Source organism: Schistocerca gregaria, chromosome 1 (assembly GCF_023897955.1).
Source record: "Schistocerca gregaria isolate iqSchGreg1 chromosome 1, iqSchGreg1.2, whole genome shotgun sequence".
Taxonomy (NCBI): Eukaryota; Metazoa; Arthropoda; class Insecta; order Orthoptera; family Acrididae; genus Schistocerca; species Schistocerca gregaria.
This window is the reverse complement of record NC_064920.1, coordinates 756812180-756838545: the sequence shown is the minus strand read 5'-3', so window position 1 is coordinate 756838545 and position 26366 is coordinate 756812180. Positions and strand designations below refer to the sequence as shown.

General features: G+C 37.5%; 1 protein-coding gene across 1 annotated transcript in view; it reads left to right on the top strand.

The window, feature by feature from the left end:
* Positions 1-26366, top strand: part of LOC126267864 (conserved oligomeric Golgi complex subunit 7) — a 68598-nt gene that overhangs the window by 35743 nt on the left and 6489 nt on the right. Inside the window, exons 8-12 of the mRNA XM_049973177.1 lie at positions 2100-2304; positions 5635-5915; positions 10092-10212; positions 12804-12977; positions 15797-16008. Coding sequence (XP_049829134.1) covers positions 2100-2304; positions 5635-5915; positions 10092-10212; positions 12804-12977; positions 15797-16008 — 993 coding nt within the window. The remainder of the gene's footprint in view (positions 1-2099; positions 2305-5634; positions 5916-10091; positions 10213-12803; positions 12978-15796; positions 16009-26366) is intronic.

The window sequence follows — 26366 nt, the reverse complement described above, 5'->3', positions numbered from 1 at the left end:
GAGAGAGTGAATCTATTGAGGTTACCCAATTAAAATAAATTCACGAAATTTGATTTTCTTTTTTATTCAGTGGATTGTCCTGATTTCTGAAAAGATAAGTGTTTAGCTTGGATGAGCTACATCTACATCTACATGACTACTCTGCAATTCACATTTAAGTGCTTGGCAGAGGGTTCATCGAACCACAATCATACTATCTCTCTACTATTCCACTCCCGAACAGCGAGCGGGAAAAACGAACACCTAAACCTTTCTGTTTGAGCTCTGATTTCTCGTATTTTATTTTGATGATCATTCCTACCTATGTAGGTTGGGCCCAACAAAATATTTTCGCATTCGGAAGAGAAAGTTGGTGACTGAAATTTCGTAAAAAGGTCTCGCCGCGACAAAAAATGTCTATGCTGTAATGACTTCCATCCCAACTCGTGTATTATATCTGCCACACTCTCTCCCCTATAACGTGATAATACAAAACGAGCTGCCCTTTTTTGCACCCTTTCGATGTCCTCCGTCAATCCCACCTGGTAAGGATCCCACACCGCGCAGCAATATTCTAACAGAGGACGAACGAGTGTAGTGTAAGCTGTCTCTTTAGTGGACTTGTTGCATCTTCTAAGTGTCCTGCCAATGAAACGCAACCTTTGGCTCGCCTTCCCGACAATATTATGTATGTGGTCCTTCCAACTGAAGTTGTTCGTAATTTTAACACCCAGGTACTTAGTTGAATTGACAGCCTTGAGAATTGTACTATTTATCGAGTAATCGAATTCCAACGGATTTCTTTTGGAACTCATGTGGATCATCTCACACTTTTCGTTATTTAGCGTCAACTGCCACCTGACACACCATACAGCAATCTTTTCTAAATCGCTTTGCAACTGATACTGGTCTTCAGATGACCTTACTAGACGGTAAATTACAGCATCATCTGCGAACAATCTAAGAGAACTGCTCAGATTGTCACCCAGGTCATTTATATAGATCAGGAACAGCAGAGGTCCCAGGACGCTTCCCTGGGGAACACCTGATATCACTTCAGTATTGTGTATTGAAGACGCAATGAGACAAGTATAGTACAGGACTAGCTAGATGTGGAATATGTTTATCATAGACAGAAAATTATTATGATACAGTTTGAAGTAAGTGTTCAACAAAGTGAACAGGTATTGAGTCGGGTGCTTAATGAAATGCAGTGTGTGCTAGCTGATGACTATAACAAAAAAAGCTAAGATAATAGTACTTTTATCAGGTGATTATGCAGGATGGTTAACTGATACACATGAAAAAGAGGCTTTTAAGGAGGAGGGTGAACTTTGCTATTTTGGAAGTAAAATAGATTGAGAAGGAAGATCCAAAGTAAGCTTAGTAGAACAATTGTCACAAGGCAAAAGGGCTTTCCACAGAACGAAACTGTTTCTGCTAACATTCAAAAGCATAAAACTTGAAACCCAAAAAAATATTATTTGGAAGCTTTATTTGGAGTGTATATTGGTGAGGATGTGAGAACTGATAATGAGGAAGCCTTTGAAATGTATTTTATGAGACTGTGGACGATCAGGTGGAATAAAGAATGAAGGCTTCCTCCAACAAATCAACAAGAAAAGTGCCAAGTAAATAATGTAAAAATTGAAGAGAGAGCATTATTGGACACAAATTACAACATGGGTTGTAGCTGGGAACTGTGGTTCAAGGGACAGTGGAGCAAAATGCAGCAGTATTCTGAAATGAAATGAAAAGGAAAGCTGGCAAGTGGTAGGACTGTAGAACTGCATCAAATCAAAATTAATGTTGATAACCAAAAAGATCACATTGAATGATTTACAGAAATGTTGATCAAACTTAGTTTTTTTTTTTTTTTCCCCTAATTCAGTACTTAAACCCACCTAACCTTTAGCAGTAATTTCCATTAATTTGACTTACATCATTGTTTGACAGAGATTTTCACGGTATTGTGCAGAAGCGAGATTATTATATTCATTACATATGTTATTATTAAAATCAGTTTCTGTAGTTCAGTGTTTATTTTTATATGTTTTCTCACTGAGCAGACAGAATTTTTGTCATTATCAGCTGACATCCACTGTTTTGTTGTTCCTCAGGTCTTTGGAGCTGGACCTGCTCGCTCTACCTTGCTCACACTTTTTGCAGATGTATTAGCAAATTTGGAACCAAGTCCAAACCTATGCATTGATGCAGCGTTGAAACAACGGCCACCATCTGACCAGTTAAGCTTCCTTCTGTCACTCAAGCAGCTTACTTCACACTTTGCGAATAACTTGCATTCTGTCACTGATGCACCCGCAGGTATGTTTTTGAAAGGAACCTAAGTGTACTCTGTGTGAAATTATTTGCTTTAGAACGTATCCACTTCTCACTATGACATTGTTGCTCCACAATATGATTAAACTATTCCTTTCTGTTAGTAGCACATTTACATTCATGGAAATCTGAAAAATTTAATACCCTTTACATTGTGGTGATGGTAGCTTATCAAAAAAGTAGTAGAAATATCTCTGGTCTTTAGCTTTCATCTTCCTCCAGCTACAGAAATAAAGGAGTAAAAGGCAGGGCCCTTGTGAACTATTTAAAGAGAAACTGCTATGAACTAGAAGTAATGGCAGCTCTAGGAAACAATATTCCGGAGCATATTTCTGTTGACAGTCTCCTATTAATCATAATTTTTATGAATGAAGCAAAATTTTGTTTGAAATCTTTATCCTGTTTATGCCTGAAACATACAATTTTACATGCATGGTCAGCATTAACACTGAAAAATTACAGCACTTTTTGTGCACAGGCAGAAGTTTTTTATCCCATTTTACAATATTTTTATTCATAGGGCATTAGTTCAGTCCATAAGTTCAGTCCATAGTGTTTTATATGCAGTTTAGTACTACAATTGTTGTTAGAATATTTCGTCTTAGTTGCAAGTTACACGGAGATGTGAGAATAAACCACTGCATAAGTTGTCTTTTAAAAGCACCTCCACTCATCATCTTCAGATCATTTGCTTGCAAATTATGAGAAATTAGACCTATCTGCATATTGCTGTTAATGCTAATCCCCTGTTAACCATATGAAATTCTATTTTACATCTCTTGTTGTGAATGCGCATGTTCCTATCTATGACCACGTTGTCTTCTTTCAAAAATGTAGTAGTTCGTGGCATACACAGGGCACGAATTGCTAGAGTATTTAAGTTGGCAAATAAGCTCTTACAAGATATTTTTGTTTCACTTTCACTATGGTGCTCAACACACTCTTCTGCTCTGGAAAACCAGTTTCGTATTAATTTGATATGCTACATCCCAATAAAACCTGTTAAACTGGGACATAAAAAACAAACAACAGTTCGAAGGGGAAGGTTTATGTAAAGGTTAAAGAACATGCCTAGAGACACAGATAAGTACCCCTTCTCAAGACAAGTACTTCCTCAGCCTCTTATTTTCATCGGGGATTTTCTTTTTCCCTAGAAATGTCGTGAAATAAGAGAATATGGCTTTATTGCTTCATTATTTAAGTGCCTATGTTAAAATGTATATGTGGTCTTCATTGAACAAAACTCCCGGCTGGAATATCAGCAATATAAGGAAAGGATAGATTGCTACTTCCTGTAAAGATGACACGTTAAGTTGTAGAAAGGTACACCTAAAAGCTGCTTACGCATTAGCTTTCAGTCACAGCCGTCATCAGGAAAGGAAACAAACACACACACACACACACACACACACACACACACACACACACATTCATTCACATGATCAGGCAAGCACCTCATACACATGACTGCCATCTCCAGCAACTCAGACCCAAATGCCAGTCCGAGCTGCTGAAGATGATGATGGTCATTGGTGTGTGAAACCTGTGCTTGCTTGTGAGAACGTGTGTGTGTGTGTGTGTGTGTGTGTGTGTGTGTGTGTGTGTGTGTGTTTCCTTTTCTGACAAGGTGGTCTTAATTGGTTTGACGTGCTGTTAATGTATATTATTAACTTCTATTATATGTGTGAGATCATATCCATGTTACCATGAGAGAGGTTCTTTTTTCTCATAATTCATTAAATTAAGGAATGATTTTTCTCTTCCTTATAGCAACAGAAAATGTACATGTTTTAGTAAATTTAACCTCTCTCACCAGCCATCGTCATGTAAAATTCCATAAATCACCTCGGGCAAATACCCAGATTTTTCCTTGAACAAGGTCATGCCTGACCACCTCTCCTTTGCAGCTGACTCTACTTCCTCTCCTCATTAAACATTTGTATATTTACATGTCTGTATTTATGACTTGTGTTTTTACTTTCATTAAGCTAAAAAAATCCTATTTCATTTTAAAATGATACTCGGAAAAATCAATTACTAATACTAAGACACCTAGTAGTATTTTTGTTGGTAATATAAGGAATTTTGTCAGGAGAGAAACTGCCAGGAAGTTTCGAAAAACATGCAGTTGGCCTATGAGAATATGCAGCTTGGCACTAACAGCTTTCAACTCTTGTGGAAGCTTATTGGAAATCTGTGTTGCAGAATGCTGCACACCTTTTGGATACTTAACAGTGTACATGCAGCACAGAAATTATACCTCTGTTTCTTTTACTAAATTGACATTGCTGTTACTCTTGCACAAGTTCATGTTGTCAACCATAAATCTCTTAAAAGGGTTATGTAGTTTGACGCCCACGTTATGAGTCCACTGCTTGTTAAATCGTGATCTGCATGAAATTTTTAAATAAATGTTATTTAAGGCCCTAATGGATCACTGCAGAGCCAAAATTATTATTTGTACCTGAAATAAGTTCTTCTCACCTCTAGTCACTTGAGAATAAATCTTTGTCTCTGACAAAATCCTTTTTTAAGTTCCCATTTGATATTGGCAGAGTGGTACCTTCCCAGTTGTTAGCAGGAGTTCCCTGTTCTGTGGTTTTAATGGCAAGTGACTGTCCTGCACTCAAGAAGCATATGCGATAGGCAGAAATTTATGGAATTTAATGGAACTTTTCAAGTAACAATGTATGAAAGCAAATCTACCAGATCCATGACAGTGCTAAAAATTTGCAGAAACAAAATTTCTCTGATGAAGAATTTAAAGAAGGTAAACAGCACATTGTTGTACAACCAAATTTAATGTAATACAGTTTAGTAATTCAGTGCTGTCATTGTTACATAGTTCTATGGAGTTGATAAAGTTAGCTTAATCTTACCACTACGTTCCTGAGCTCTCGGAACAAACTATTTTGAATAAAGTGTGTAATGATACAGTTTGAAATCTTATGAACATTAATACTGAAAAGTAGACAAAAGAAGGCAAAACCAGTGTTATTATTTGTGTTATGGAGCTTAAAAAAATTTATCGATTTCTCTTTCTGTGTAAACCATAAATATCCCTGTTCAGTTTATATCTACCCATTGTTCCTTTACAGATTTACCTTTTTCTACAGGGCCACAGAAAAAATTAAGTTCTGTTTTTGAAAGACAAGTATTTTGCTAATATTTTGATTTTCCATGTACTTCGGCATTTTATTTTGATAAGTCTAGCTGCTTCATCAGTCTTGAGTTGTTCGGTTCCCAGCAACTTACTTCAGTAATGTACCTTAAACTTTTGCTGTTTGATAATGGTAATATGTGCATGTGTTTCAGTTAAAGCAGACGAGTCCAATGAAGCAGAGCTTATTCTTTCCTTGGCGCAGGCAGTATACTTACCGTATGTGACATATGTTGCGAAATATTCAACATTTGAGCAACAGACTCTTTCGCCCCAGTTATCAGCCATAGAAAGTAACAAGCAAGATCTTATGGACACCATTCAAGGGCTTGGCCAGTCCATTCCTCGTGTAGTATCTATCATTTCTGAAGCCAATAAGAGATGTTTACAGTTTACTGAAGGATGTGGTTATTGTGGCTTCATCAAAGCAATACAGGTATTGTTTACACTTACTGCATGTATATGTATTTCTAATACAGTGACACAACTGTCTCACACTGGTTCTTTCAGTAGTTGTACTAAAATGCTGTGATAGTGGATAAGCCATGATAAATTTACTGTGAACTAAAGTTATTAAAGATGTAGCATTATTTAAGCAAATAGAAGGTCAAATGTTAGATTACATTCAGCTGTAAATTACATGAACATAACACACAACACACAACTATAAAGAGATATGCTTACAATTTTGTAATGTATTTATTTATCTGTGTCAATCTGGTATGTACATTTTATGTGCTGTGCCTTAAATTCATGTCATATGGAACAAGATTTTCTGTTATGCTATTTGATGGCCCACATGATGGCTCCCAAGCAGACACTGTTGACTGCTAGGGTGCTTACCTGCAGGGGGTTTCGAACATTTTCAGGTGATAGCTCCGGTGCTATTTTCATTTTAAGATTCTCTGAATGCTGTGTATGCTGGCCAATAAAGAGAGCTGTTGGTGTCTGATGTCACAGCCTGCAAGGCAGTGCTTCACCACAAGTGTGGAGGCATTCAGTGTGAGCTTAACCTCAGAGTGCTTTTTAATAGTGAATGTTCTTTAGTGAGGGAAGTAAAACATTATTGCTTCAAATGATACATTTAGGGAAGAGCCTTGCTTAATTTGGAGAAAACTCCCAATTATTACAACAGAAATCTACATTTGAAGCAGAGATTTTTCCACCAAACATTATGAAACACCTTTCTACAGAAATCCAGCTATCCCCGCTGTCTACTAGCCAAAAGTTTAGTGCACAATAAATCAAATTTATGGGGAATCTTGTCCTGTATAACATGGGCTTTGTTTCCCTGCAGCAGATGCCCTACAAGATTCTTTTCTCATGTTCATCAACACCATGTCTTTTGAGGGTGTCCCATTTATTTTGACCAGCCGAAATAACTGTTTGTCCAGATGGAAATTACAAACTGATCCAAGCAAATGTTCTGTAGCTGTCAGGGGACACCAATCAGCATGATAGCCTTCATTGTAGCTTTGTTTTTTACAAATGTATGAACAGCGGTATGACTTTTTAAATGACACCCTGTATTTTTTATTCGGTAATTCATTTCCTCTCCTAAAGACCTATTGAAAAATGTATCACAGTGTACTATTCACTGAAACACAATGTTATTAACTACACAACACAACATTGACTTTGAGCCCGGGATCATAAACTCGTCCACTTGCAGGAGTTGTGAGAAAACAAATTAAAACCAAATAAAAACATAATACAAAATTGATTTTGACTCCTGTATCATTGCCCATGAGTGAAACATTCAAAGGTGCTCAAATTGATGACACTAGACACCTATATGCTGGTGCACTTGTTGAATGAAAGAATTATTTACTACTGCTTTCAGTGTTGCCTACTGAAGAGAATTTCAAGCAAGCATAATACATTCCTGCATGTCCTCTGAAGTTTTTGGAATATCGCGATAGACAACGTCTTTAATGCATCCCCCAAAGAAGAAAGTCCAGAGGATTTAAATCAGGAGACCTAGCAGGCCAAGTAAATGTTCCTCCTCAACCAATCCATCTGGCAGGATACCTTTGGTTCAGAACGCAGTGTACACACAAGGCATTACGTGCTGGACACCCATCATGTTGATACCATATAAGCATTCTGATTCTTAGTGACACTTCATCCGGAAGAGGAGGAAGACTTTGTCTGAGAAAGTTGGCATACGCTGTCCCTTTTGGACTATCATTAATGAAATAAAGGCCAATATTTGTAGTACCAAGCATCCCACACCAGATATTAACTCTCCATTGATGCTGATGTTCCATCCGTCTAAGCCACTGTGGGATGTTGCTGGACGATTAACGCGTGTTCCTTGTATTTACCTGTTTTTTGTTTGAGAAGGAACATTCGTCCGTACACAGAGCATTGGAGAAGTAATTCGGGTTGGCGAAGATTTGCTGCTGTGCCCACTGACAGAGCTGTACATGATTCTGGAAACCATTTCCATGCAATTCTTGGTGTAGGTGTACATTGTAAAGATGGAACCAGTGACATGTAAGAATAAGATGTACACTGGTTTTAGGAATGCCAATCTTGTGTTCAAGCTGTCATATGCTCACATGTGAATTCATAGCAACAGAAGCAAGAACAGTAACTTCGGCAGCTTCGTCTGTGCGAGTGCTATGACGATTGCGTTGTCGTGGGTTGAAACTTCCCATTTTCTGAAGCGTTGCAACAAGATGAGAAAACATCCATTGGGAAGGTGGGTTCTTTGTTAGAATATTGCTCTCTGTACAGTTCCGCTGCCTGCGTAGGTTTCGCCTACCTTCAACAACAACAATAAAAGAAACATAACATCGATGCAGTTTGTAGGAAGGACAGCCTTTACTGTATGCCTACTCTACACAACAGTATTTAAAAGAACTAAACTACTGTACTAAATGTACCTTTACACAAGAAAACAGTATTGCAATTACTGTCCTGCTAACTTACATTCCCCATAGATGAGTAGCATTTCTATCTTCTCTTCGTAGGTGTACATTCCATTCACACGAATGATGGGTGTGCATTCTACTTATGTTTACATTTGTCCTCTGTCAACATCTGCACATGGATGTGTTCCATTACCCCGAGTACCTGAATTAAGCACTTGGAACGTCAGTGTTGTGTTATGTAATTAATAACGTTGTTTTTCTGTGAATGGTACATTGTGATATATTTTTGAATAGGTCTTTAGGAGAGGAAATGAATTACCAAATAAAAAATACACAGTGTCATTTAGAAAAGTCAAAGCAATGTTCATAGCTTAGTAAAAAAAACAAAGCTACAACAAAAGCAGTCATGCTGATTGATGTCCCCCTGATGGCTAAAGAACATTTGCTTGAAACAGTTTGTAATTTGCACCTGGACAAACAGTTATTTTGGGTAGTCAAGATAAATGGGACATCTGTGTACAGCTGAACATTTTTTATAGTATATTGGGTGCCAGGCTCATAATTGCTGCATTGTACAACTCTTGTCACGCTATTACCACTACCTTTTTTGACTTTTTCTATCTGTAGAAGGAAAGTATCATAGTAAAGGAATTTGATGTTTTTGCTTGTTGCTTCTCTATTGTTTCTCTGATTGTAATTGCACTACAAGATCAGAAAGTTAAAGTTTTTTAAAGTTCTTTAAATATTTTTTAATATTGATTTTTGTAAATCTTCGAGGAAATTGGTCAGACAAACAGGAACACATTGTAACGACAGTCAAAGTGTGACACAAGTAATGGCTTCAGGGCTCAATGTTTCTCTCATCAAGCAGTTTACATGAAATGACTGAAGGAAATGAAAGGATTTGGGAGTGAAAGAGGGAGTCTCCCAGGACCTTGTGAGAATGGATAAGGGTGATGGGCAAATTTATTTATTCTCTTTTTAATATTTTTACCCTCAGTTGAATTTTTTCGGTATCATTTAGTGCCTTTTCCTGCTCTGTGTTCTATGGCTGTCCTTTTGAAATAACTTCACTTTTATATTGATATGCTGCGTGTCTCGTGCCCCACACTAAGTGCTATTATTTCTCTTAATTCTTTCTTATTTGCCAGATGAAATGGCCCCAGGTCCAAAAAACAACCTGCCTGTTATCTCCTGTTTGTTTTATATGTGAATTATTGCCATTGTTGTAATTGTTTGCTTTCCATTACAGAAACTGAATTACAGATTGATCATAAGATTTTGATTCCTCTGACTTTAGCCTGTAGTTTAATATGACATGTCATGTGTTTTGTTGTGGCCAGATTACATGGTTTGAGTGTAAAGTTTTTACTATGTTACTACTGTCTCCATATCAGAAGTGACAGTTTTTGTAATGCAAATTTTTCCGATTGCATGCAATTTTCTTATGTACTGAAAAGTCATTGATCACCAGTCTGGTAATGTTACTTCTCTCTTAAATATGTAGTGCCAATAAATTATGCAATAACTTGATTTTTTGTTACGTCTTTTTTATATTTTTAGTCAAATGCTTTTCCAGCTTCATGGAAATGAAAATTCACATTTTTAACTTTGTTTAAAATGCCTTTCATTACTCCAAAATTTCTATGAGATGCATATTTCCAGTGCTTTGAGATCATATTCATGTCTATAACTAATTAGTATATATATTAATGAAATAATAATTATTTTAGGCCTTCCTTGGTGATTACTTGGACAGATATCGTGCAGCCCTTAAACGCCTAGATCAACAAAAAGGTGATCATGAGCACTGGAATATGTTTCAAATGTGTCTTACATTGCTACAAAATGTTGGTGAGTTACATACTCAGTTAAAAATGCAGGTAGATTAAGCAGAAAGAATTCACATCTTTATATACAAAACTGTGGTTTATTATTATTATCATTTTATATCTGTGATGTGATGAATACTAGACTGTAAAGAATAGTCAGTGATACTTTTTGTTCTTATGGGTGGAATTGAGAAGCATAAAATTCCATGCCAGTTTGTTGAAAAAGGCATAATTTCTATTAAAAGTTGATTGAAAGATCTAAAACACCAAATATATAACTGATTATTCACAGTAGCCCTTTTTGATTCAGAGCAATTATGCCTACTTACCAATTCTTGAAATAAGAACAACTTGTATAGCAGTGGTGCGGACACACACACACACACACACACACACACACACACACACACTTGTGTGTCTGGTGGACAGTCACCAAAAATGAGTGAAAAGGGAAAAGACGCATGGATCCTACCAGAAAGAAAAACCTCTTTTAAAGGATAAACATGTCATAAAGAAAGTTTTTAAGAGCAGCCATTCTCTTGAAACTGCACATTTTACTTTTAAATTTTCTTACTACCCAACTGGTCTTTTGTCTCGATGATCCAAGTGCTCACTATTCCGAAAGCTGACATTGCAGAATCCATTTCTTCACATCTGTTTCTGTGTTTTCTGCTCCAGTTGCCTATTTTATCAATTTATAATGTAATGGCCTCTTTTGTCTAAAATTTGCTTTCTATCATTGTTTCCATGAGACAGCCGTACACCTTTGACTTGCCCCACTGGTGTGATATCCCATGGTCAAAGTGGAGTGTTTTGCAGTATTGCCAACATGCACCATTTGCACTTCGAACTCATCGCTTGCTGTAATGTAAACACAGCAGCCATCGTAATAGTGCATATATACTCTTGAGTTTTCCTTCAGGTGTAGTATTTATTTATACCAATGAATATGAAATAAAGTTAAGGCTTCTGTGTTTTCAATTTTTTTTTTATTTCAGTGTTTCTCTGTCCTTGCAATCTGTTACATTTATAACAATCTGTCTGCCATCACAATGTATTAAACATGATTAATGACTGCAACAAAGATGAACAAGCCATTGCACAATTGTTCACTGAACACATTCTGTTAATTGCGGTGCTGCACATAGCAAATGGAGTATCCTATGTTGGCTACAGTTGGTAGAGGCACAGTAGCAGAGGCACAATACATGCCAGATTCTGTGAATAGGCTCCTAGCAGAACGGTGGTGCTGCATAGTAATGAAGGGGTCTCCAAAGTATAACTATATAAATTAAACCCCAGTGGAAACCACGGTCACTTCATTTGCTTAAAAAAACAGGCATTCTTTGGAACAAGCTGCCGAATAAGCTTGCTGTTTACCACTCTGTGTTAGAGACCACTGCATTAGTGTGATGTCACCATGCTATACAGCTAATGGCTGCAGGTGGAAAACAAACATTCAAGATGTTACAAACATCCGAGATGTAATCTGACAGTTTTCATTGTGTTTCACAGTTCTGAGTTTATTTCACTATGTAGGCTATAATTTTTTGCTGTTTTCAAGGTGAATAAATGTGAAATAACCCTCAAAAGTGTGTTTTTTACGGTTTAATTTGTGGCAGTAGTGTATTGGGAAATGGCTCAGTTGCCTCATACATCATTATCAAAAGTGATTGTCTTTTCTGGTACATACCCTACAATATTAAAGGTGACAAAAACCACTTTTTTCTGACAAGTCTATTATATCATGCAAAATTTTAAAATGTATTTCTTGTTTGCTATGGATTTGCAATTTGGTTGTGTTTGTTGACATTCTGAATTTTGGTAAAGTTGTTACTTAGGAGGAGAAGGACAAAATTATTGCACCAACTTTGCTCTATAGCTTCTGTGCCTGTGAGCACATTTATATAGAAAATTCTCAAAATCACTATTGGCTGGAGAGTTAAAAGTGTCCACATCACTTATGGAAAATACAGCATAGAATAATGACAATATTATGATAAGGATAGATTAGTCAAACAGTGGAATATCCAGGATGAAATGTAACAATGTTTTAAGAAGGAAAGTTGCTACCCACCATATAGTGGAGGTGCTGAGTTGCAGACAGGCAAAACAAACAGACTGCTACACAAGTGAGCTTTTGGCCAAAAGGCCTTCTTCTAAAGTAGACAACACACACACACACACACACACACACACACACACATTGTCTCAGACCAGTGATACTAGCCTCGGCAGCCTGAGGCAGCGGTCATGTGTGTGAATTGTACTTGTGTGAATGTGTGTTGCCTAGAGGAACACTTTTTGGCCAAAAACTCACCTGTTTGGCAGTCTTTTTGTTGTGTCTGTCTACAACTCAACATATCCAGTGTATGATGAATGGAGGTCTATCCTTTTCCTAATATTGTCATCTCTATTATATATGTTTACATCTCTTACATTTGTCATTATTCCATATCTTTCACATCTTTTCAGAAACATCTCATTCAGAGAATAACAGTTTTGTTTATTGATATTTTGCTTTTAGTGTGTTTGAAAATAAATTTTCTCAAAAGCATGTCTTCAGCTTGTATATAAAGAGAAATTAAAAGAAATGATCTATGTTTGTTGCAGGCGAACTACTCAGTCAAGTAAAGCAAATGGGGGCAGACTTGGTGCGCAGCATACAGGACACATCTCAAAAGTTACAGGCCCAGAACACTTCGCCTTTCATGCAGTACAAGCAACTTCTCCTCAGTCCAGATGGTGTAAAAGAACTTGATAATTTGGTGGTGAGCATTCAAGAAGGTGAGAGACACCCTGTCTTTGTTAAGGAGAAAAATGAATAACATGATTGGCTAGGGAGTGACAGACATAGTTGCAGTAGCTGGTATTAGAAAGTAATTAGGTGTGACTACATGTATCATTTTTGTATTTTATCCTTTTGGAGGCCTATGTTGATCAATTTGTAACATTTCTTTTGTACTGGAGCACATAGACACACTTTTGGCATAAAAGATCAAAATTGACATAGTGCTAGAAAATTTGTGAACATTACAACCCTTTTTTTAATTACACTTAACGGAAATTTAAATGAAATACGAGTGAACATAAGCAAATCAATAAAATTAAACTGCTAATTGCTAAAATTGGAGAAGATACAATAACAAGAGAATCTACTTTCAATCATTAACAAGGATTCTGATAATTGTGCCCTTTGAATACGAACATTTAGGAAACTGAAGAAAAGTAGTTGAGATATACTGCTGTAGAGTATGATAAATAATATGGTAAATTATGGTATAGGCTGCTATGAGTAGATATAGCAAGAAATAATTTACAGAAAATATTTACCTGGAGGAGAAAATTGTCTGTAGTTAGCTTGCCTGACTTTGTGAGGGAGAGATTTGAAGCAAAGCAGGCCAAAAATGTGATTCAGATCAGTTTAGGTGTAGTATGCAATGATGAAGACATTAGCGCAACACAGAAAGAAGTGATACAATGCATCAGAGCAGTTGGAAGGTTGATGAATAACACTTTGGTACCTGTGTGAAGCTTACTCGTCGTACATATTGGAATCTTTTCCTACCCTCTCGTTGAAAACAGATAAGTGTACCATTATTGTTCATTAATCTTCTGACTGGGCTGTTAACACTATTGACAAAGAAAACAGTTTGAGCAGTTCTGTTGAGCTTGAGATGGTATAGTCATACATGACAATATTAGAGAAGGGAAGCTGCTACTGAGTCTTAATAGGCACAACAAAAAGATTCACATAATTATATCTTATGACCATTAAAGCCTTTGTCAAACACACACACACACACACACACACACACACACACTTGTCTGCAGTCTCAGGCAACTGAAACCGCACTAAGACTGCAGATGTGTGTGCGAGTTGTGTTTGCATGTGTGTATGTGTGTCTATGTGTCTATGGGTCTATGGTTGACAATGGCTTTAATGGCCGACAGCTATAATTGTGTGAATCTTTTTGCTGTGGCTATTGCGACTCATCATCTCCCCCATATGGTGAGTAGCAACTTTCCTTCTCTAATATCGTTACATTCCAGCCTGCATTTTCCATAGTAGTCATATGAGAAGAAGAAAAAAAACTTGTAATAAATGACCTTATGAAAGCACAAAGTTCAAGAAAATTACTATGACACTGTCAAAGTAACATTCAGCACGTGGTATTTATTAATTTTCCAAACAGTGCATGCTTTTGTAAGATCTTAAGTAATGAAGATGTGATTGGGTTTGATGGATTGATAAGTTAAATTAGGATTTGTAATGCTACACTGAGATGTTCAAATGTAACCGTGTTCCAGCATTCCTCATTTACTCTCTCCATGTAGAAGGATAACTCAGAAGCAGTCTGTTGCATTTATATGAAGCAACACTTTAACATGTTGTCATTAGCACCATGTATAATGTATCACAAATTTCATTGTCACAGTTTTCTTTCTTTATTAATTTTAAGCTGTTTTTGTTCAGTAGTTCACCATAGTGTTACGGCATATTTGAATTCCAGTTTGCATTGTCAAAGCTCCATCAGCTCTTAGGCCAATTATACTCGTGGCTGTTCCACATAGTAGCTGTAAAAGAAATTATGTTGAAAATAAAACAGAAAGAAACTTCCACATGGGAAAAATATATTAAAAATAAAGATTGGCTTGTGTCTGTGTATGTGCGGATGGATATGTGTGTGTGTGTGTGTGTGTGTGTGTGTGCGAGTGTATACCTGTCCTTTTTTTTTTTCCCCTAAGGGAAGTCTTTCCGCTCCCGGGATTGGAATGACTCCTTACCCTCTCCCTTAAAACCCACACCCTTTCATTTTTCCCTCTCCTTCCTTCCTTCCTGACGAAGCAACTGCCAGTTGCGAAAGCTTGTAATTCTGTGTGTGTGTTTGTGTGTTTTGTTCATGTGCCTGTCTGCCGGCGCTTTCCCGCTTGGTAAGTCTTGGAATCTTTATTTTTAATATATTAAATTATGTTGAAAGATACACTGCAGTGACAGAAATCATAATAGTTTTATGTATGTAATGTAGTGTTGTTTCTGATCCCAAAACAGACTTATATCAGTCAAGCCATTCTCCATCTAATTACTTTCATCTTTTTTTCTGCATCTTCCATCTTCCATTGGAAAGTGGTTGGCTCTTACAATGAGAGAACACTTACCTTTGGTTTGCAATTACTGTGCTTTTTCTATTTTAATGATTATTTCATTTGTCTATTAAATTATAACTATTTTGTATTTCCTACCTAAGTTATTTGTGCTGTACCCATGTTTTATTTGAGACTGTTTACTTTTAAACTGAATTTATATATTGTTATAAACAATGTAGAAATAAGGGTTTATAAATTGACATATAAAAAATATGCAAATTCGTAAACCAAGTAGTCTTCCTTCACCGCATTGTAATTACTGTTTGGCCATGATATGAAAGTCCTTTTTTGCAGTTGCTGTCAGGAACTGCCACAATCAGTAAAAAGGGTCTTTCAGTTTTAGATAAATATTAAAAGAGACATAGACAAAGAAAACTAATTGCTTAGTATACATAGCATTCCGTATGTGTTGAAATAACAATAGTTGATTATTTAATAAAGTGATCTTGTTGTTCAAGGTGGTGAGATATCCATTGTAGAACCGCTGATATCCTCACTGAACAAGTTGTGTAGTGATGTACATCACACAACCTTCCAAGTGATATTTGAGCCTATTTCATCTCAGCTTGAACACGTACAAAAGGCACCTGCATGGAGCAGTGGCAGTGCACCTAGTGTAGCAGCTGACTTGCCAGACTTCAGCTTTACACCCCAAGAGTACATCACTCAGGTATGGACAGATTGTTTATCAGGGCTGCATTCATTATCTTTGAAGTGGTTCTAGGTTACCATTTCTGGATTCTGTACATCTGTTTTATTCCAATGTCATTAACTTAGGTACTGTCTTTTCATGATGAGTAATTCTATATTGTCTACTTTCTGCCATATTGTCAGACTTTTGGTAGCACCAAGTGAGGTGACCCAGTACTGCGGCACTGTACTCATGTACATGCTACTCAAGTGCCCATTTAGCCATCCAGATTCAGTTTTCCTTGATTTTGTTGATGTCTAAATGTATGTATTGCAGTGGTTACAAAATAGAACTTTCTCACAAAAAATTGCATCTCACATGAAAAGCGTGAGATTGCAACAGATACTATCTGCTAAGTCATAAATACATAACATTAACAGCAACTATTGCATTACACCCCTGTGGTACATGCTAGAAAATATTTAATCTAGACACAAATCTGGCTGGATATCCCACAGGGACAAATTTTCCTTAGAAAGTGTCAAGTGTGGCACTTATACAAGAGCTTTTCAGAAGTGTAGAAATATGTAGTCATCTTAGTTTCCATTATCCATGGCACTGAGAATAACATGTGAAGAGTGCAAGTTGGATTTTGCAAGAGACATGGGTTCAGAATCCATGCTGATTTCCATGGAGAAGGTTATTTTAAGTCAGGTAAACTATAATGTTTGGTCTATGATGTATATTCCATTATTCTGCTAACAGATAGGTGCAAGTGACACAGAATAGTAGTCATGGGGATTAAGTAAACTTTCATTTAAATAGATAGATTTTAGATGTGCTTGTTTCTAACAATGAGGAACACATCTCAGTTCAAGGAATATTCGATTGATTACAGTGTAGAATTGAGCTAATCTTTATGTATATTCTGCACAGAACTGGACTGCAAGTCCAGGACCATGAGGACTTAATGAATTTTAATGATTATTCTTTTCAACACCACTGATACTGACTAATGGGTCACTCATGTTAGTATGAGTACAGTCACTGAATGGTGGTACATTCTTTGATTTTCCTTTGTGAAGGACCATTTGAAAACAGATTTCAGCAGTTTGGCTTTTGTTTCACAGTTTTCAGTTTCAGGTCCATTTTCATCTGCATATAATAGATGCCCTCCCCATGAACCATGGACCTTGCCGTTGGTGAGGAGGCTTGCGTGCCTCAGCGATACAGATAGCCGTACCATAGGTGCAACCACAATGAAGCGGTATCTGTAGAGAGACCAGATAAGTGTGTGGTTCCTGAAGAGGGGCAGCATCCTTTTCAGTAGTTGCGGGGGCAACAGTCTGGATGATTGACTGATCTGGCCTTGTAACACTAACCAAAATGGCCTTGCTGTGCTGGTACTGCGAACGGCTGAAAGCAAGGGGAAACTATGGCCGTAATTTTTCCCGAGGGCATGCAGCTTTACTGTATGATTAAATGATAATGGCGTCCTCTTGGGTAAAATATTCCGGAGGTAAAATAGTTCCCCATTCGGATCTCCGGGCGGGGACTACTCAGGAGGATGTCGTTATCAGGAGAAAGAAAACTGGCGTTCTATGGATCGGAGCGTGGAATGTCAGATCCTTTAATCGGGCAGGTAGGTTAGAAAATTTAAAAAGGGAAATGGATAGGTTAAAGTTAGATATAGTGGGAATTAGTGAAGTTCGGTGGCAGGAGGAACAAGACTTTTGGTCAGGCGAATACAGGGTTATAAATACAAAATCAAATAGGTGTAACGCAGGAGTAGGTTTAATAATGAGTAAAAAAATAGGAGTGCGGATAAGCTACTACAAACAGCATAGTGAACACATTATTGTGGCCAAGATAGACACGAAGCCCACACCTACCACAGTAGTAAAAGTTTATATGCCAACTAGCTCTGCAGATGACGAAGAAATGTATGATTAAATGAAAGAAATTATTTAGATAGTGAAGAGAGATGAAAATGGGTGACTGGAATTCAGTAGTAGGAAGAGGGAGAGGAGGAAACGTAGTAGGTGAATATGGATATGGATTGGGGGGGGAGGGGGGGGGGGGGGAAGAAATGAAAGAGGAAGCCACCTGGTAGAATTTTGCACAGAGCACAACTTAATTATAGCTAACACTTGGTTCAAGAATCATAAAAGAAGGTTGTATACATGGAAGAAGCCTGGAGATACTGACAGGTTTCAGATAGTTTATATAATGGTAAGACAGAGATTTAGGAACCAGGTTTTAAATTGTAAGACATTTCCAGGGGCAGATGTGGACTCTGACCACAATCTATTGGTTATGAACTAGAGATTAAAACTGAAGAAAGTGCAAAAAGGTGGGAATTGAAGGAGATGGGATCTGGATAAACTGACTAAACCAGAGTTTGTACAGAGTTTCAGGGAGAGCATAAGGGACCAACTGACAGGAATTGGGGAAAGAAATACAGTAGAAGAAGAATGGTTAGCTCTGAGGGATGAAATAGTGAAGGCAGCGGAGGATAAAATAGGTAAAAAGACGAGGGCTATTAGAAATCCTTGGGTAACAGAAGATATATTGAATTTAATTGATGAAAGGAGAAAATATAAAAATGCAGTAAATGAAGCAGGCAAAAAGGAATACAAACGTCTCAAAAATGAGATAGACAGGAAGTGCAAAATTGCTAAGCAGGAATGGCTAGAGGACAATTGTAAGGATGTAGAAGCGAGTATCACTAGGGGTAAGATAGATACTGCCTACAGGAAAATTAGAGAGACCTTTGGAGAAAGGAGAACCACTTGCATGAACATCAAGAGCTCAGATGGAAACCCAGTTCTGTGGCAAAGAAGGGAAAGCAGAAAGGTGGAAGGAGTATGTAGAGGGTCTATACAAGGGCGATGTACTTGAGGACAATATTATGGAAATGGAAGAGGATGTAGATGAAGATGAAATGGGAGATACGATACTGTGTGAAGAGTTTGACAGAGCACTAAAAGACCTGAGTCGAAACAAGGCCCCGGGAGTAGACAACATTCCATTGGAACTACTGACGGCCTTGGGAGAGCCAGTCCTGCAAAACTCTACCATCTGGTGAGCAAGATGTATGAGACAGGTGAAATACCCTGAGACTTCAAGAAGAATATAATAATTCCAATTCCAAAGGAAGCAGGTGTTGACAGATGCGAAAATTACCGAACTATCAGTTTAATAAGTCACAGCTGCAAAATACTAACACAAATTCTTTACAGACGAATGGAAAAACTAGTAGAAGCCAACCTCGGGGAAGATCTGTTTGGATTCTGTAGTAATATTGGAACACGTGAGGCAATACTGTCTCTACGACTTATCTTAGAAGGTATGTTAATGATAAACAAACCCACGTTTATATCACTTGTAGAGTTGGAGAAAGCTTTTGACAATGTTGACTGGAATACTCTCTTTAAAATACTGAAGGGGGCAGGGGTAAAATACAGGGAACAAAGGGCTATTTACGATTTGTACAGGCAGTTATAAGAGTTGAGGGAGATGAAAGGGAAGCAATGGTTGAGAAGGGAGTGTGACAGGGTTATAGCCTATCCCAAATGTTATTTGATCTGTTCATTGAACAAGCGGTAAAGGAAACCAAAGAAAAATTTGCAGCAGGAATTAAAATCCAGGGAGAAGAAATAAAAACTTTGAGGTTCAGCGATGACATTGTAATTCTGTCAGAGACAGCAAAGGACTTGGAAGAGCAGCTGAACTGAATGGATAGTGTCTTGAAAGGAGGATATAAGATGAACATCAACAAAAGCTAAAGGATGATAATGGAATGTAGTCGAATTACGTCAGGTGATGCTGAGGGAATTAGATTAGGAAATGAGACACTTAAAGTAGTAAAGGAGTTTTGCTATTTGGGGAGCAAAATAACTGATGATGGTCGAAGTAGAGAGGATATAAAATGTAGACTGGCAATGGCAAGGAAAGCGTTTCTGAAGAAGAGAAATTTATTAACATCGAGTATAGATGTAAGTGTCAGGAAGTCGTTTCTGAAAGTATTTGTATGGAGTGTAGCCATGTATGGAAGTGAAACATGGACGATAAATAGTTTGGACATGAAGAGAATAGAAGCTGATGAAATGTTGTGCTACAGAAGAATGCTGAAGATTGCATGGGTAGATCACATAACTAATGAGGAGGTATTGAATATGATTGGGAAGAAGAGAAATTTGTGGCACAACTTGACAAGAAGAAGGGATTAGTTGGTAGGACATGTTCTGAGGCATCGAGGGATCACCAATTTAGTATTGGAGGGCAGCATGGAGGATAAAAATCGTAGAGGGAGACCAAAAGATGAATACACTAAGCATATTCAGAAGGATGTAGGTTGCAGTAGTTACTGGGAGATGAAGAAGCTTGTACAGGATAGAGTAGCATGGAGAGCTGCATCAAACCAGGCTCAGGACTGAAGACCACAACAACATCAACATAATAGATGCCCAAAATTTCTTGATGTGGTGTGATAATACTTTGCTTCAGGGGCTATTGAAGGCTTCACAAATTGTCCCTCTGGTATCTGAATATGTAAATACATTATTGTAGCCAAGAGAGGCTGAAACCAATGTCCACTTCAGTGCCACAGATTTATACACCAAGTATTGCTGCAAACAGTGATGAGATTTAAAGAATGTAGTATGAGATAAAGGAAATTATTCAGATAGTTAAGAGAGACAAATATGTAATTGTGGTGGCTGACTGGAATTCAGTAATAGGCAAAGGATAAATAGTGGGAGAACTTGGACTGAAGGAAAGGAATGAAACAGGGAGCTACCTGGCAGAATGCAGTACCAAGCACAATTTAATCATTACTGACATTTGGTTTAGGAATCCTTAAAGGTGGTTGTATACATGGAAGGGGTCTGGGGACTCTGGAAGTTTTCATGCTGATTATAAGAGTTCGAAACCAGATTTTTAACTGTAAGACATTTCCAGTAATAGATGTGGTCTCTGCCCATAATTTATTGGTTATGACCTGCAAATTAAAACTGAAGAAATTGTAAAAAAAAAGAAAAAAGAAAAAAAGTTAGGAATTTAAGGAGAAGGGACTAGTGTAAATTGAAAGAACCAAAGGTTGTATTGAGTCTCAGAGGGAGCATCAAGTAACGTTGTGCTGAAACATGGGAAAGGATACAATAGAAGACAGATGGTTTGCTGTGAGGGATTAAGAAGTGAAGACAACACAGTATACATAGGTAAAAAGACAAGGCCCAGAAGAAATCCTTAGATAACATTGGAGATACTGACTTTGATTGACAAGATAAAAAAAATATAAAAATGCTGCAGATGAATCAGGTGGAAGGGAATACGTACATCTAAAAATGAGATTGACAGAAAATGCAAACTGACTAAACAGATGTGGCTAGAGGACAAATGTAACATTGTAGAAATGTGAATGACTAGGGGAAATACAGGTGCCCTCTGTAGGAAAATTAAAGAGAACTTTGGAGAAAAGAGAAACAGCAGTATGAATATCAAGAGCTCAGTTAGCAAGCCAGTTCCAAGCAAAGAAGGACAAACTGGATCATGGAAGGGATATGTGGAAGGACTGTGTAAGGGAAACAAACTTGAGGATGGTATTATAGAAAGAGACAGCAAAGTAAATTAAGAGTGGAGGGAAGGTATGATATTGTAACAAGAATTTGACAGAGCCGTGGAAGACCTAATCAGAAGAAAGGCCATTTGTAGTGGACACAATTGCCACAGAATTATTGAGGTCCTTGGAAGAGCCAGGTATCATAAAACTATTTCACATGGTTCCAATATACAGTATATGAGACAAGCAAAGCACTCTTAGAGTTGAAGAAGAATGTAATAATTCCATTTTAAAAGAAGGCAGATGCTCACTGGTGTTAATATTACAAGATTTAATAAGTCCTGTCTAGAAAATATTGATACGAATTGTTAAGGAAAGAATGGGAAAACTGGTGGAAATCAACATCAACGTGAAGTAATACTGACACTACAAATTATCTTAGAAGATGGGTTAGAGAAAGGCAAACCTGCGTTGTGTAGATTTAGAAGGAGCTTCTGATAATGTTGATTGACTGGACTACGTTCTTTGAAGAGTGGGGTGAATGGCCATTTATAACAAGCACAGAAAACAGAATGCAGTTACAAGAGTTGGAGAGCATGAAAGTGGAAAAATAGTTGAGAAGGAAATGAGACGGTGTTGTAGTCTCACCCCATCATAATTCTTTCTATACATTGAGCAATCAATAACGGAAATAAGAGAAATTTGGAAAGCGAATTAAATTTGCGGGAGAAGAAAGAAAAACTTGAAGATTTCTCGATAACTTATTAATTCTGTGACAGACAGCAAAGGACTTGAAAGAGCTGTTGAACAGAATGAATAGTGTCTTGAAAAGGGATTAGAAGATGAATCTCAGCAAAAGTACAACAAAGGAAATGAATGTACTGCATTTACTCGAATCTAAGCCGCACCTGAAAAATGACACGCGAAATCAAGGAAAAAAAATTTTGCCGATTCTAAGCCACACCTGAAATTTGAGTCTTGAAATTCAAGGGAAGAGAAAAGTTTTAGGCCGCACCTCCAAATCGAAACAAAGTTGGTCCATTGTAATATGAGACACAATTTATGTCAAATGAATGACAATACAGCTACAGTAGCTCGGTTCGAGTCATAAGCTTAGCAGTTAAGCTTTACAAGGTAGCCATTGCAATTCGTCAGGCGGCATATTTATATGAGTACCCTTCCTTTTTCATGTGCTTCGTCTGGTTTGAATTGATTGCATATTTTTCTTGGATCTGATAAGTGCCGTTCTCTTTGTTATAGGTGTTTACGTCACTCTAAGCTGAAGATGCATTACTGTACTGTGTCATGCATTGTTTGTCGCACTCTGATAATGAGTGTTTACAGCCTGTCACCGCTCGCGGCATGGCTTGCTTTTCTGCGTGCTACCGCCGCTTACAATTTAAAAAAAAAAAAAAAAGAAAAAAAGAGAGGGGGGGGGGGGGGGGGAATCGTCTCATTAGCGAAACAATGGCAAGAGACTGCTATTTGTTGTTGCTTACACTGCTGCTTTCTTTGATAAAGATCTACAAGAGCCAAATAATAGACTGCGTATGACAGAAGATGTTCTGACGAGAGTTTAGCGAAAATTTTTCTCCGTTTGAAAATCTTTGCAGACGCCTCTTTAGTACGTTACATTCTACACAGAAATCAAGAGTTATCTTAGATTTAAAAATCTAGTCAATTGCCGTGTTTCATTTCTGACTGTATCACTATTAGGCATAAGAATAATACTAATATAAACATGACATGATGTGTATATTCTTCCGCGTTTGCTGTTGTCTCACTCTAGTTTCGTAGTTTATTAGGCAGACAGAATTTAAATGAGATAGCAGCAAACACGAAAGAATACGTGGCAAAATGTTTATATTCATATTATTCTTATGGTGAAGAGAATACTGCATGTGATTCACAATTCATAAAAGTTCCTAGTAGCAACCATCTCTTATCACAGGTAGGAAAAAATTCAGAACATAGAGTTGGCTATGTTGACAAACATCCCTAACAGTCTTGCCAGTCAGATTTTCGTAGTACATTGAAACGCTGCAACATTCGAGGATGAACAATAGGGAATTTGTATTTACTTCAATGAATAATGTATGAAAATGCAGTGGTCAAAACTCGGGGCGGAGGAAACAAAAGCTCATCTTCTCTCTCTCTCTCTCTCTCTCTCTCTCTCTCTCTCTCTCTCTCTCTTTAACTGACACAGAGGTTTTGGCATCGGTATCTATCTTTGTGCCTGCAAAGCATGCGTGTGTAAGCACTACATATATTCGACGGCAGAAGTTAGTTGTGGCGGCACCTACCAACATTTTTCAGAACTTCCTCTTACTTTGCACTCAATTCTAAACCGCAGGTGGTTTTTTGGATTACAAAAACCGGAAAAAAGCGCGGCTTAGGTTCGAGTAAATACGGTACTCAAATGAAATCGGGCAGACACTTGATTAGGAAATGAATCACTAAAGGTGATAGATGAGTTTTGCTATTGGGCAGCAAAAATTACTGATGATAGCTGAACAAGAGGTGTTATTAAAGGCAGATTGCCTATAGCAAGAAAAGCATTTCAGAAAAAGAGGAATTTGTTAACAGCTAATATAAAACAGTGTGTTAAGAAGTGTTTTCTTAAGGCATTTTGTGGAGTGTGGCCTTGTACCGAAGTGAAATGTGTGTGATAAGCACTCAGACAAGAAGAGAATAGAAGCTTTTGGAATGTGATGCTGTAGAAGACTAGACAGGTAGTTTGAATAACTAATGAGGTACTAAATCATATTGGGGGAAAAAATGATTTTGCGGCACAACTTGACTAAAACAAGGGATAGGTTGCTAGAACACATCTCGAAGCAATGAGGAATAGTTGAATTGGTAGGGACCTGAAAAATTTGCAATCCACAATAAATGCAAATATAGATGCAGGTTCTGTCTCAAAATGCAAAATTATCTAAATAATATATCATAGTGATTTGTATCCAGAAGAATTATTTTATCAGAGATACTTTGAAATAGCTGTATTTTATTCTAGTAAACACTGAAAATATTCTCTGTTTTTGTTTACTGGTATTGAAAATTATATAGTGAAGCCCTGTTTCTAAAAATAATGTGCCTAAGAGCATGTGAAGATGTGCATGAACATAACGATGTATCATTGGGCTTGATGCTCTGGTGTCATGCCTATTCTGGTCACTTGAATGGTCCAAAGAAGATACAAGCCACATAATGCAACATAGGACTCATTTGTGGGACCAACCACATTACAACAAAGAAATGTGCACCTTTTCTAGCTAAAGCTCAAAAGTTGTTATAATGTGGACACTTTCATGTGGCAGTTGTAGGTGGCAGGTGTTTTGAAAAGTGGTTGCAACAAATGCTGTTAGAGGTCTGGCTTAAAGTTTATGACACTGGCAACATCAACAAGGTGGCGTGCAATAGCCTTACCGAATGCTATGCATTGCTCATTGTTTTCTTTACTTACTTTGAAATAATTCGAGAAACTAATCTGGGTCCATCACAGAATTTGATTAAGGTCATCAAAACACCAGAAAGGACTGGCCATCCCTATGACTATGTGTCAAGTTCTGCTTTCGCAGAAACTGAGAACATGGGAGTAGGCTGGCTGCCCTGTGAGAGGCCTTGTTTCCCCACACCATTTCTCTCCCCTCTGGTGGTCAAAATTTCAGCTTGTTTATGATCACATTTATGATTATTATTTGTTGACACGTATACTCAATTTCATATTCAGTTATTAATGATTCTTGTCTGTTCCTATACACACACCAGCTCCCATTCTGTGGAGCCTGTATTTAAGGAAAACACTTTCATTTGTGCCAAAGATATCACAGCTATAAATTTTTGGTTATAGCCCGTTCTCTGTTCTAAGTATTCTGTTGCCCCCCCCCCACAGCTTTTTGTAGTGGATCAGACTGTTAATGCCTTTTCTCCAAATGCAAATACAATTTTGTCAAAAGTTGTGTGGTAGTTTGGAGCCTCCTCCATCATCATTTATATTGACTGGATGGAGTGCCATCTGTTTTAAATATGATTGAATACATTCCACACACAATCAGCTGCACAGTTAGTGAGGTATAATTCTGCTGGATACCAGAGCTCATGGAAATGAATTAGTACATGTGGCAGATAGTGTGGCAAGTTTTAAAATTTAACATAATTCAGTCACCATCCCCCTACATGCTAACACCTATCTGTAGAGGCACAAAGTCACACATCAGTGGAAAGAATAGTGGTTGTAGTTGATGGGAGGTAAGCTACAGGAGGTTCTTCAGTGCATGATGCTTTTGGTATGCAGCTTGTAGTCTGCCACTTTATAACTGTGTGTTTGATGTTCAGATGAAGACAGAGGCTAGTTTACCTGCTGGTCTGCTCTATGTTTAGCAGGAGATGAGGTGAATATAGTACAAATTTTAAGATTCTATGACCTGACTTATCTTTAAAATACATGGGAGTAATTTTGTAATATGTTGACATGGTGGAAGAGATCTTCAACCTCTTAAACTTTGATGAAGAAGGATTACACACAAATAGGTCTTATCTGAACTACCTTCAATTTAATGATGTGTCCTTTTTTTCATTGGGCTCATAACAATACCATTAAAGTACAGGAATAGTGAACAGAGCAACGATGATAGTTGCCCTGAACATTATTTAGAATTAAGAATAAAGTAATGCACAATTAGTGCACCACAAAGAAAATCGTAAAGATTAATGAAGTTTTAGAAAGAGTTGACAAAATTTGTTACTCGGGGCAACTGAGGTTGGCTGGGAGGGTCAGTTGGCTGGGTAAAAATAAGTTGAAGTTCAATTGGAAAAGTGAATGGTATGTTGA